Source organism: Chlamydotis macqueenii, chromosome 14 (assembly GCF_036417535.1).
Source record: "Chlamydotis macqueenii isolate bChlMac1 chromosome 14, bChlMac1.mat, whole genome shotgun sequence".
NCBI lineage: Eukaryota > Metazoa > Chordata > Aves > Otidiformes > Otididae > Chlamydotis > Chlamydotis macqueenii.
This window is the reverse complement of record NC_141569.1, coordinates 8,044,038-8,058,592: the sequence shown is the minus strand read 5'-3', so window position 1 is coordinate 8,058,592 and position 14,555 is coordinate 8,044,038. Positions and strand designations below refer to the sequence as shown.

The following is a 14,555-nucleotide window of genomic DNA, read 5'->3' as shown; positions in this document are numbered from 1 at the left end:
AAGTGTATTTAATTTAGGGCCACTGGTGGATAGCAGGTTTGTATATGTACTATAAAAGCAAAAGGGATATCGTGCTTTAAACAAACGGAGTGCACACACACTCTTCTTACATTAATTAAACATGGCATTTGGAGGAGTGTGGCTGCTGAAAGAAAAACTCACATAGTTGACTTGACCTTTATTCAGATGTCATGTGGAATACACTACGGATTGTGGAAATAAATCACCTTCTGACTGCTTCTGCAAACTGCTGCGGGCTAAAACTGGAACTTCCTCAAATTTCACTCCTATCAAACCTCAGGTTTCAACAAAACACGAAGAGGCTGGCCAAGCACTCTGTGCATCGCTGATTGTTTCATATGCAAGTTGTTCCTTAATAATGCATTAATGTAAATTTAGGACAAAGGGTGAACTTTTATAATCCATGCCTACTTTTATGATATGTCCTTCAATAACCTTCTACGAAAGGAATACCTTCTGACCGTGGATTATGAATCAGTCCTCATGCAGTTTTACCTGTACTGCACACAAAAGGAAAACTCTCTTTGGAGGGGAAAGAAAGAGGATGAATGCTTTCACTGAGATCTGGACAGTGGCAGCATTGGCTCCAGCAATATAGAGCAGTGAGGATTTGAGATTTTAGACTGAAATTTCAGGACCTTCATGTTGCCTTAGAGTTTAATATCCTGTTCAGTTTACTAACTGAGTCTGTGCATGTAGCCATTTTAAAAATTCCTCTTTTTTACCAAAGCTTTTACAGTCTTCTGCTTACTTATGTTTTAGACTAGAAATACCTTTACCACGTAGGGTATAAGGTGCAGTTCTAGGTAATAAATACTGACTGGTTTTAGGTACCTTTGCAATAATTCCTCCTCACTAGAGGAGCATTTACAGAAGTGAACAAACACTGCTGTGAACTGAAAAGGCCGGAGGCAAGCCAACAGTAAATCAGAGGGGAAATAAAAGCATTAGCCAAGCCTAAGCTAATGAGCATTGCTTTGGAGCAAGGTATGTTATCTCAAGCCTGCAGCCCTGTTAATACATCTTTACACCTTAGTCTGAAAATTGAGGAGAACGACCTTGCCTGTTTGCAGAGCACTGAAAACAATCACAAGCTGTTCTGCAAAGGGCCACGTGTAAATATCAATGAATTCACATCAGCTTGAGTTAACACACTCTTTCATCTAATTCCACCCCTCTTTTTCAAAAGAAACATCTATGGATATGATCGCGAAAAAAATGCACAGGCTCTTCCACTTATTCACTAGCAAAGTGGTGGAAAGAAGGTTGGAAGCTGTCCTGGGAAATGGCCGGTAGCAAAGCAATACCTGAGCTGACTCTACATCATTTCAAAGTGTGCTACTGTAACGGACGTCATTGTTAACACAATGAAACAGAAAGTACTCAGTCTTCGTGTTTGAATAGCACACACACGTGAGCCAGTGAATCTGAAAATGGGCACCTGGAGAAGGGTGCTGTGAGAGCCCCATCTCCTCACTAGACTGCACAATGGCCAGAAACTGTCTATCCTCAGACTGCCTGGCTGCGTGGGTGAAATAGGTGCAATCATTTGTGAAACAGGTAATTACATGGTCTTGTTTGCCTTAAAACTCTGATAATGCAGTGGAGTCCTCCAAAAAGGAAAGATCCAAAGAGCTTATTCAACTTTTCTCATTAAACCTGGTCAGACTCTTTTCCTTGGTCAAAAAGGTGTAGAGGAAAAACTCAGCAGCTGAGACAAATTGAAGGGGAAGAAAGTTACCATGTGAAGTGCAGCATAGGGCAAGTGAGGCTTCTATTTGTTCTTTCCTTGCCATCTCATCTCCTTTAACAACTGTTTGCTAATTTGGATATAACAACAGTGGGTCAGGAGGGCAATGAATTGCAATGATACCGGTATTTGTTTAAACCTTCTTAGCTTGCTAAGCCCTACATTTATTCTTCAAGAGAACATTTCTACTGTAATTCAAATCTATTAATATGCTGTTTAATCTCATTATCTTATTAAAGTTCTGTGTTCTCTACTTGGTACCCAAATTTCTGACATAAAAACATCGTTAGTCTGACAAGTTCACTTGTTTATGACTTGCCACTGTGTAACAGCAGTGCACTGTCAAGCGTGCTGACCGAATACCTTATGTAATACAAAGACTACTGAGTAAAGAATTACCCATTGTTTTAAAAATAAACTCAGTATATTTAAAAAAAAAGTCTTTGGGTTCAGAAAAAAAAAATCCTTATCTAAACATGCAGGGGTTAGCAATGTCAGTTCACATTTATTTTTTAAAAATGACTGAATATATCTGTATAAACAGTTTGATGAAGTGTTGCATAATATCCTGACATTTTTACCCTCTTTTTCAGAGAGAAATTGCTTTATTCATGCTCACAATAACAACACCATGATTGCAAAATTAGAGGCAGAGTTTTATTCACGTGACTTATGTCATCATGTACCTCAGGTACAAGAGCCTGTACGCGTACAGCATCTCTGTACTTTAAGTGAGGCTGGAAACATCTAGGCTTCAATTATTACTGCAACTGTCCACATTCTAAACCCACATTCACTGATGTATTTACATTACGCAAAATCTAATACCACTTCCATGAAGTGGCAAATCAAATTACTTTGAAAGAATATAACAAACAAATTCTAATAATTGGCAATAATTAACCTTTCTAAATCTAGACGATCTAACTATAAAGAAAAATAAAATTAGAAATAATTTAAACAGTACCTGAATAACATGCATGTAAGAATTAGAAAGATAGGTCTCGAAATGGAAGGCAAGATGCACCAAATCATTATATGTAAGGCCTCTATGAGGTTTGATATCTGGGTTGAAAAAAAATGCAAGTATCACATCCTCTTTCTAGCTAATATCCTGGTAAAGAAACCATACTGATGTCTAAGATAAGACTGACAAGGTGCTCCATCAAGAGATGGAACTGTAGCCCTTCTTTTAACAAGAGCTTGAAACAGGAACTGATATCAATACTCACAGCGAGTATCGTCTCTGTTACTTTGGAAGACGATTGCATACAGCTGCTTTTCCATTATAATCACCCCTTGTCAAATGTACAGCTGGCAAGATGCAAGAAGCAATTCTTTACAGAGGAAGAAGAACCAGCCTTTCATTCAGCCCAGTACATTTACCATGGTCTTTACAGTGATAGTTCTGGTTTCCATTAAATTATCTCATAGCTGTAATGGAGGTTTTCTGAGCTATCCAGAATAACAAATACACAGATATCATTGATATTGAAAAACATTTTCACCTTAACTGATTGGAAGTGTAAGTAATACACGCAATAGTCAGGATCAAACGAGTTAAATAAGCAACTCTGTAAAACCCAGCAATAGAATCAAAAAGATGTAACAACAACGCAAACAGCAGGTTGACTGGGAATTTAGTAGCACAGGAAAATATACTGAAAATACAGAGCTTGGGAGGGGATCAGACTGCAAATCCTAAACAATACAAAGACTAGAAGAGGTATCAGACACATCAGCATGCCCATCTGAGCCATGGTTCCAAGATGGAAACATCCAAAATAAAATTACTGAATCCAACAGTGTAGGAGAAAAAAGTTAATAATTAATAAAAAACAACTTGGCTACTGGATTCTCAAAGGAACTTATGGGCAATAAATCAGTACTGAGAGAGCATCAAGACACTCATTATTTGAACTGCAATAACAGAAATTAAGTACATTAAAATGGCTGGGGCTCTACATCACAAATTATTCACAGTTGCTACGGGCTTTACACTGAGATTCTGGTTAGGCTAATCATCACCTTGAAGACAAAGCCAGGCTTCATAAAGGAGAAAACTTGAAAGGTTGTTTCCCTCTCCTTGTCCCTTTCTATCCCAAAAGGAAACAGAAACCAAAATCACAATTAGAAGAAAAAAAAAAAAGCCTCACAGAGGCTTCTAGATCAAATCCTTTCAGACCATTTTAATGTAATTACAGAATTAACAGATTAAAGTTATGGAGTTCAGTAAAGACTGACACATTATCTTAAAACTGAAGAGATTACACACCCCAAATATATGTCCAATTACCCACAGGAAGAGAGTGAGAGGAGAAGTTAAGCCAGAGGTTATAATTTGGCCCTATTTTTAAACATATCTGGTGATCATCTGGAAGAAGCACAGACAACATATTAGATTACTGCCCTGACTCTAAAGAAAAGATAGCATGGAATGTGCCTACAAAAGATCAAAAGGATGCCGATGACCATCAATATTCCTTTTTAAACTAGAAAAGTCCACAGAATAAAATTGCATAACAATGGGCTAGAGTAAATACACCAACATTTATGACACACATTAGGTCTTTAAGCAGAAATAGAACACTCCCAGTTTACCCATCCTTATATATACACTTGCAGTACTATGTCATTCAGAAAAAAAGAGATTAAAAAACTTGACACTATAAAGATAATAAAAGCATTCAAAGAAATAATGAAAGATAAGACAAGAAAAGAGAGGTGAGGAAATGATGTAAATGCGATCTCCAATAAATAAAGGATGTCTAGAGAAAGAAGAAAGCCAGTGATTTACTTGTAAGCAACAATACAACTGTTTACAGAAAGAACAATTAGCCTTGTCAAAGGCAAAGGGTGACAAGTTAGACTACAGAAGTAAACTTCTTAAAGCAGCTTGAGAAGCTTCAAGAGTGGAATGACCATAAACACAGCCATTTTAACCATTTTAACAGTCACTGCAAAGGACACTGAGCACTTCCAGTATGATGTAACAAGTCTGCAATGACATATCTGCTTGTAACGGAGTCTGAATCTTCCTTGAGTTTTATGTCCTTTGAATTTCTCCTTTATTTTATTACTCAGGTTTCAGAGTTCAAGAAGCAAATAAAGATATAGGCCAAATCCCTTCTCTTCCTTTCCCTTACTGCAGAGTCAAAAATCTTTCAAAATGAGGGTGTATACGAAGTTACAATCTTCTGTGGTAATCCAGATTAGATATAAGGAAGATGTTTTTTTATTATGAGTGTAGTGAAACACTGGCCCAGGTTGCCCAGAAAGGTGGTAGATGCCCCATCCCTGGAAACGTTCAAGGCCAGGATGGATGAAGCTCTGAGCAACCTGATCTGGTTGGAGATGTCCCTGCTCCTTGCAGGGGGGTTGGACTGGACGGCCTTTAAAGGTCCCTTCCAACCCTAAACTAAACCCACCACATTCATTGCGCATATGACATGAATACAATATGAAATTTAAAAAAATATTTGGCCACAATTTCATCTGGAATAGCCCACAGGAATCTCTCCAGCCTGTCTGATGTTGTTTGCTCAAATGGAAAAAAACAGGACATTCTCCTCCTGAGTCACCAAATCTCCAGTAAATTACACTGGATTCAGTAGATACCACAGTCATGGAAGAACAGCTTCTGTTGTGCTTCTGTACTGTCTTGCAGGATCTCTACTATCTTCTGAATAACACTGAGCAAAAACAGAGAGACTAACAATGTCTGTGCCTGCCCTGGAATCTCTCCATACCAGAGAATTCAACTGCATAAAGGGAGTATGTATTAACTTCTACTTCTGCAAGTAGTTGTGGATAGAAGGAATAAGCACTTCTCCTCTCAGCACCTTTCATTGTTCAGTTTTAAGAGGCTGTTACAAAAATTAGCACTGGAATCTGCAGAAATTTAGTACAGATCTGCTGGTCTATTACACGTAAACAAAGATTCTGCACTACAAGGAGCAGTTCAAATAACTGTTCATCCGCCTTTTTACAATGTCTATGCTGAACATAGTAACAGAACTGTACAGGATTTTTCATCATGTTTTGAGGTTTATTACTCATGGCATTAATCTTTTCTCACATAGTATCTGAAGTCACAAACATGGATTCATAGTATTGCATGTGGAGGAATCTAGTAAAATCACAAAAGAATACTCATACTTCATAAAATTAGTCCTTCAATGTTAGATCCTAATTAGAGATGGAGTATTCATTTGGTTCCATTTCTAAAATACTTGGCTTTTCATGGAAACCTGCATCTGAACCAAATTCAGTAGTTCAGGCTCATTTTTGTTACTAGTACATGAAAATAATTATATAATATTTGGCCCCCTTTCATAGATAAAACATTCAAGTCTGTTAAATATGAATCTATTTTCTCGCTGCTGGTCAAACAACAAGAACAGCTGTCAGCTCCCTTCCTCCTCCCAAGAGCAGTCTATGCACAGTAGGACAGTGTTCTCTGATCACTACTCTTTTCTGATCCTTTCCTATTTGATTCTCAACCTATTGCTTTAACGGACTGCAAACCTGATAAGCAGATCAGAGTGTATCTGGACACCAGAGCAGAACTGCCGTACACTATGAACCATGCTGGCCTGCTATATTAAGCAAAAGACAGCATTAAAAAAAAAAAAAAGAAATAATGTACAGTTGTTCCCAGTATGCTGTGTGTTATTCCTGTAGGCTTCTGAATTTCTGCAACAGCTATGGGAATTAATTTACTCTGCTTACTGGATTGAATTAGTACGCTAGTTAGTGCTTTCAAATTCTAGTTCATGATTAGTATTTTACCGCTAGACTTTGGCTATTCTGTTACATGGCTGAAAGATCTATTGTATGAATAGCTACAGAAAACATCACAAGTGAAACAGTCTTAAAAAATATCTCTCAGCTAGTGGTGATACTCTGACACCTATGGACCTTAAATTTCCATTGATGTTAGAGGAAAGACTTCAAGAAAACACAGACCCAGTCTCATAAAATGACCTATACTTTTTCTTAGTTAATGGCTTTCAGTGTTTAAAGAGAAACTGATTTCTGAAAAATAAACTTGTCAAATCAAATAAAAGCTTGTAAGTTTTTTTACATTGCTGAAAAATCACTAGTAGAAAGAAGATGATGTTAAAGAATCTTCAGGAAATTTACAACAGTAAAATGTGATCTATTGTACCATAACATCAAAATTAATGGCATCATTATGCATTTGTTTCTCTCAAATCAAAAAGAAAAATTAAAAAAAAAAAAAAGAACGATTAAGATCTGATCCATGCCAATATAATCCTCCATCTTAAAAGACCATAAACTATAACCTATAAAACTGTTTTATGCCATCAGCGTGTGATGTATTTTTGTTGATCCAGCAAAAGGGAACAAAATGTTCTTCCATTTACAGGCACACTACAGCACTGTAGAAGTTCTGAACTAAGAGAAATTCCACCACTAGAGCTGTATGAAACTTATCTTTCCACTTCACAAATAATCACTTGGTTTTTTTTCTGATTTAATTCTTATTTTGATTTTTTTTTCCCTTGGAGTATCATCCTGAATTACAAATTCAAAAAGCCTCACATGCCGTGTCCCCCAAAACATTTACTTTATTTAACTTTCCAATTCTGCATGCGTGTGAAAGTTTATACATTTCACACCGAGTGCATTTTAGCATTCAGCCCAGATTTGCCACTGGGTGAAACTCATCCAAAATGGTCCAAGTGAAAAAACGATGAGTGCTTTCTGGTAAGTGCTCCATTTTAATTAAGCATAATGGATACTTTTTGCAGAAGTGTGTATTTTGGCAAATCTATTTTCTGTCTCAATTCTCCATCCTCAGGGGACCATTTTCAGATTCAAAATTAAGTGCACAGCGAGTTGATGCTTTATTTCTGAGCAGTTTCTCATTCAGCCAACAGTATTGTGGGCCATTATGCATTGAAAATATGCAAACTTTTTAAGCTTTAAACACTTCTGTAGCAAATATTTCTTATACAGGTCATCTGAAACATTTATGAAAGTAGATTAAATTTAGGTTTTATTTCCAACATTCCATACAGCTCTTACTAGAATATCAACTATAGCCATCATTTTGGATTTGTTCCTTTGAAAACAGATTAGACATATTTAACTCTACATCCTAACCAAGAAAACATCTCACAGTAAAGCTTAACTGAGTGCATTGCTTTAGAAAAAAAAAAAAAAAAAGGAATTCAGTTTTCCAGGCTAGAGGGCAGCATTCACTGCTGAGGTGGCTAAGTACACTGCTCAGCTAAGACAAATTATAATAATCCCACTCCACTAATTTTCTACAAGAAATTACATTTTTTAAGTTCTGTCTAGCAGAAGTGAAAATTTGCCTTCCTGGGGCAATGCTAAAAATATATCCCCGTTTCAATTTACCTTATTGACGTCCATTCGCAACTTCTCATTGTTGGCACTGGCAGCTTTTTCTGCTGCTTTCTTTTGACGCTGAGGTCCTCTGCCAAAGAAGATGTAGTTGACCAATGCATACTCCAGCAGAGCCATGAAAACGAAGACAAAACATCCCATAAGGTACATGTCAATGGCTTTCACATATGGAATTTTGGGAAGAGTCTCTCGAAGATGGGTGTTAATTGTTGTCATTGTGAGCACAGTTGTGATTCCTGGAAAAAAGAATTGACAAGTCTATTGACTGAATTACTTTTAATTTTCTAGCATAATTACTAATAATATTCAAATACTAGAGCTGAAAAATTCTAAATTTTTTTTTTTTCCTGGTGGAAGAAAACTTCACTGTCAACCTCTGTCTGAATTCCTTATCTTTGTCTTTTATTTTTTTTTGTGCAGTAAAGAAGATTACACCTGTAATAAATTGCATTCAATCAAACAAATAGGAGTTGGATTCTATGAGTATGGTTTTAATCAGCTAAACTGTAACCTTCTCTAATGAGTGTCAGTTGTAAATTACTAGCTTAGAGTCACTGTTATCTTGCTTTCCTCCAACATTTTCAGGATGTCTGCAGTCTTCAATTCTTACAGAAAAAAATGCTACTCAGAGAGGCCTGGTAAAACAGACAGTATTCTATAAAGTTAAAATATCAAATTCTCAATTGTATCTTTTACAGTGATTTACTTATTTCATCTACATGAGGGTTGTATTGGCAGGAATCAGTCTGATTTACACAAAATTTGGCAACATATACTCACATTTATTTTTGTAACATACTTGGATCCTCTGATGAGGGGCACAGTATAAACAAAGACACATGGGATTACTGATGGGATATAAAAGTATACTCTAGAGATTAATTAGGGAAATGGTTTTGCTTTTGGAATGTAAGGTTACAGTAAGGAATAAAGCCTTCAACTTAAAGTTTTATTAGGATTGTATAGCTAACTTATTATTTAATTCATACCTGAAAGGAAAAGCAATTTATAATCCACAACACAGTACTGAATGTGTATTCTGGACTGCCATGGGCAAAAGCAAAGTAAATGCATTCTCTTTGGAGAAAAACAAGCAGCAAAACAACAACAGAAAACATTGAGACAATTAGGCTAATTCTGGTTACAATTATTATACAGTTAGCTAATTCAGAAACGAAATCACTTCAATTTTAATTTAAATTGTGATTATATAAATGGTGATTCAAATCATACAAAAGAACAAGCCAGACATAAAAAGATCTAACAGATTTATTTTTCAAATCATGCACTATCTGCTAAGCCAGAAGCAAGAAAAAGCATTCAGCTCATACACACTGCACGAGATGTGTAGAAATGCCTACCTAAAGCAACTCTTGCAGCTGAAGCATCATAATTAATCCAGAAGGAAACCCAGGAAAGGATAGTGATCAGAATAGAAGGCATGTAGGTCTGCAGAATGAAGTAACCAATGTTTCTCTTAAGTTTAAAGCTGAGAGACAGCCTTGGGTAGGCACCTAAAAGAGAATAGTTGGTATGGCCATAATTTACTTGTATAAAGCCTGAAAACATTTTTCTGTCATTTTGGTTTTATTGTTTCATGCAACATAGAGTACACACATAGTTTAAAGATCCAGGATAATCAGCTGCAGAATTTCTAGCAAGAATTCAGATTAAATAATCTTTTATTCTAAGGGTATAAGGATTTCCTAAACACATATCTGCTGGTAATAATAATATTCAACAATCAAGAGCCCAAATACATTTCAGAGCACCAAAGCATAGAAATGCTTCTTCCCTGACAAGCTGCAGTATGCCTACCTCAGTGTAACCCTTATTCTAACCTTCTCTCAAAGCAATGCAACTGGACACCAGAAATATTTTGGTATATAAACACTTGTTGAAACAGCTGCCTAGAGATCACTATTCAAGTCCCATTTCTACTTGGTTTCAAAGAATTGATGATGTGCAATCCTTTTATGCTCCTTCCAAAGATGATTTCTATCCATAGCTAGAAAGTGAGTTTTGAAGATTTTTTTTTTTCTTTTGTAAACACACCTAGCAGCTTTCTCAAGTAGGTAGAGAACATCACACAGTAACAGCCCACCCCAACTCGTCTCTCTTGAACAATCAAATGCACCACTGAAATGCTCTAGTTGTTTCTTGGTTTGTTTTTTATTTTATGAAATCCAATCTTATTTTCTACTCCTCCTCACAAAGCATCTTTTCAGCCTTCAGAAAGTCATATGCTTCCTAGCAGAGGCTAAACTACAAATCCTGTGGAACAAGGATTTTAAAGGTTTTACAGCAAAGACAAAATAATTAGTCTAATACACCCACAGCTTGGCATAAGGAATCTCTAGTAATAGTGAGAGAAATGTTCCTAAATTTCCTACAGGCTGAGTTACTCCTTGTTGGGTTTAGGGCACTGAGGTGTGTAAGTGGCTTAATCGGTTTCCATAGGAAGACAGAAAATGCAGCTTATCTGACTGAGCCTTAACATGACAGACTACTGCATCCTCCTCATAATGTTAATGAGTGATGCCTTACACACTGTGAAAGCTGAAATAAAAACTGCTCCTTGCAACATTCACGGTTGCTGCTCTAATTTATTCCTGTTTCTAAAGTTTTTGCTCAGATCCTGAACTGCATGTTGAAAACTAAACAGTTTCTGAAAGTCTTCCCAGTGAATTCCCCCCCACAAACCTGTAGAGAAAACAACATTCTTGGTGATAAGCTTGTAGTCTACAATGGAGAACTGTGGCAGTTCGATCTTTGTCACTCCTGTGACTGCATTATCACCCCCACGCCAGTAAAATTCAATGTCATCTGTTGTATAGCCATCTATAAAAACAGGAGTAAACAATTAAGATACACATCTCTTCTGCCGTCATGGAGAACAGTCCAGAAAATTAATTCAGAAAACAACTTAAAACATATTTTTAAAACTAAACTGTTAATAACTTAATACATGCAAACATACAGACATGGGTAATTCCAAATACAATTTCAAATGGCAATCCTAGTTGTATTATAATCTTTGGGTTTTTTAAAGATATATCAATATATTAATACAGAAAATCTTTAAAAACAAATTAATACACACATCCCATATATAGATAGTAAGTGTACATTGAGCTTAAGGTAACTTCTTATCCCAAGGCTAGATAAAACAGTGTGGGTTTGCTGTAATTTCAGACCTCGGCCTGAAACATCAGCACTGGTAACCGAAACACGACCAGGTCACCAAGTGAGGCACGGAAGAGAATGTTTTTCTGTCTTGTGCACCATGACCAGCATAGGAAAGAGGACAGTGAGAGTAATACTGGTAAGAGAGACACTCAGCGTACAGTTATCTCATGGTATTTCCTTTGTATGCTATGTAGTTTATAATCCAACGACGGATGAAAAGGACAAACCCTAGTTGAAACCCATTTAGATTTCACTTCTAAAAACAGCATCATTCTTGTTCTGAAAATGGTTTTAATGCAATAAAAGACAGCCACAATCAGTGAGGCCCTTGTAAGAAGCAACCGTAGCAGATGCAACAGTCATTATTCTGGATGGCAAAAAAACCACCCACAAAAAACCAACCAAAGAAATGAAAAAATCTCACCACCCACAAAAAAAATCCCCAGAAGACAGCACATGTTCACACAGTTATAAAACATACGCATGAAATATGCATCTGGGTTTGCCAAATGGCAGCTGAGCTAACTTGCATACTCCAGAGCTGGTATACAGAACTGATCAGTAGACATCAGAAATAAAACTGCTACAAAAGCAGGAAATAAGATATTAAAGAAGTTTGTAGCCTTTTCAATGTTTTTATTGTTAACAATTGAAAATAAAAATAACAACTCAAACAGAATAATGACTATGACCTTTTGGGAAACTGACATAATAAAATTATTCATATTTGACATTGATTTTAAATTCTAACTCATAAACAAAGAACAAAATTTATAATTAACACCATTTTGGAGTGCTCAAATAGCACTTAATTTCAAGGAATAATGCAGATTATGCATTTTGTGATAACCTAGAAACTATAAAACTGTTTCCACACATCATTAATTTTTGATTACCCAAGTATAATCCAGGTGCAGAGCAGTAGTCAAAGGCAAGCGAATTTGAAGATATGAACCCAATAATCTGTAAAAACACTTTAACAACCATAAAATCTATCCAATATGTAGCAAGTTTTAAAGTATTCTGGTAGTTACATTCCTATAGCATATTGATAGCAATGCCATTTGTTTACACCACACTCTCATTCTGATTTTCATGGGGCTAGCAGCAAATCTAAAGTAGTTCAAAGATAGAAAATGGAAAACTAATTTCAGGAATCAGAGCTATCTCATTCACACAGGATGGATTTTTAACAGCTCATCAACATGAAGAATTCAAGATGGAACCCACTCTTATTTCAAACTAGTTGACATCAACAGCAAAACTGATGAGAGAATAGATTTTTGAAAATATTAGTGAAATAAATTCTCCCTTAATCTTTCCATTTACGCAAAAGTTCACTAGCTCTAGCTGATGACATCAACCAAAGAAAAAAAGAGGCTTGTATCTTCTAAATAAGCTTCAAGAGTTGAGGGAGAAAAAGCTCTACAATGTGGAACATGATATGCTTTTGACATATCAAGAACTCCTTAAGAAATATAAAGTCACATCAACAAATAGCTTTCATCACTAGTCACAGATTCATTTCCCCTCATACTTTCTCTTGTTTCACCAAGAGGAGAATCAAAGGAATAACTGAATATAATTTTGAATAATAACTTCCCCTAATATTTAGCCTCCCTCCTCTGTTTGGATAGTGACAAAAAAAAAATTGGCTACATTCCTCTATACTGAATTTTGGTGAAATAAAGAATCTCCTATATGTCACACCATTAGCCTTTGTTACATGTTACTTGTTCAGAATCTAAAACATGAGAGGTCTGAAAAAGAGCCAAGATTACTCCTGTCAGTAGAAGGTCTATCCTCTGTAATCAAACAAGCATCAACCATGACTTCAGAATCATACTGACGCTTCTTACACACTTTGTGAAATAATAAAGTACGTTCAAACCTGCATTTTTAATCATCAGCACTCATCATCTTTAGAATAGAATCATAGAATGGTTAGGGTTGGAAGGGACCTTCAAAGGTCATCTAGTCCAACCCCCCTGCAAGGAGCAGGGACATCCCTGACTAGGTCAGGTTGCTCAGAGCCTCATCCAGCCTGGCCTTGAATGTTTCCAGGAATGGGGCCTCCATCACCTTTCTGGGCAACCTACCTGTTCCAGTGTTATATAACTTGCATCGTAAAAATTTTTTTCCTAATTTCTAATCTAAATCTACCCCCCTCTATTTTAAAACCATTACCTCTTGCCCTTTGAAAGGGCCTCAAGAAGATCAACATGTAATCGAAGCTTTCCGCTTCTTGTAACTTTGCACAAAAAAACTTTAGCACCCCACAAAGAATTGTCTGAAATGAAATTTACTGCACAAACTTGTTGCATGTTGACCAAGAGATGCTATAGAGATAAGAATAGTTTTAGCACAATGATTTCCAATGGCTAAGCAAGGCACCCTTAGTTTGGCGAAGGCTGCTGCTAGAACTGATTTTGAGTTGTTCTATAGTATCAGTTAAATTATTGCAAAAGAGTCAAATTACAGACTCACCCAGGAGATTGGAATTGTTTTGTTCTCATGAGGAAATAATGTATTTTGCTACTTTATTATTATTTCCCAAGACTGCCTAATTACATGACAGCCACCATCCCTATCTCTCATTTCTTCAATTAACCTTGTTTTATTTTCTCCACAATATAAATAGAGTAAAAGATACATAATGGAAGAGCACAACACTTTAAAAGTTTCTTTCCTTCCAAAATGACTTGAAATACTGAGACATGTTTAAGTACTGAACATTTTAAGAAATGAGGAACACTTGTACTTAGTCACGTAATGGAGATTACCAGTTTCTGAACCAACAGACTTGAGCTATGGAATACAACTTCAAAACCTTTGACAATATACTGTGATTTTAATTTTAGCTTTTTTACATTCATTATTTCTTGTGGTAAAAGTTTATACCAAGTTCTGGCTCTGACACTGCTAATGCAACATTCTTGGTAACTCCTCTCCTCTTCTCTGTGCTGTGAGTGTGAATGTCTCATCCTGCTTGGCCTCATCCTCTGCTTTTCCAGTGGGTATCTGTAAAAGCTGTACTCCAACAAACAGACTGTTTTTGCAAATTGTTCCTTACCCCCTGAATTTGCTAATAAGAAAAGCTGTTGTTGTATTCCCAAATACTGCATGGAAAGAAAGCTCTCTGCCCTTTCTGTGGTATACATATGACCATTATATCTACTGGTGTACCTTCTTCCAA

At 36.3% G+C, this 14,555-nt stretch overlaps 1 protein-coding gene across 2 annotated transcripts in view; it reads right to left on the bottom strand.

Moving 5' to 3' along the window:
- GABRB2 (gamma-aminobutyric acid type A receptor subunit beta2) overlaps positions 1-14,555 on the bottom strand; it is a 165,350-nt gene that overhangs the window by 15,490 nt on the left and 135,305 nt on the right. For both annotated transcript variants that reach the window (XM_086758986.1, XM_086758987.1), the window contains exons 6-8: positions 10,874-11,011; positions 9,532-9,684; positions 8,162-8,406 (exon numbers count right to left, since the gene is read on the bottom strand). In XM_086758986.1, the coding sequence (XP_086615112.1) occupies positions 8,162-8,406; positions 9,532-9,684; positions 10,874-11,011 (536 nt within the window). The remainder of the gene's footprint in view (positions 1-8,161; positions 8,407-9,531; positions 9,685-10,873; positions 11,012-14,555) is intronic.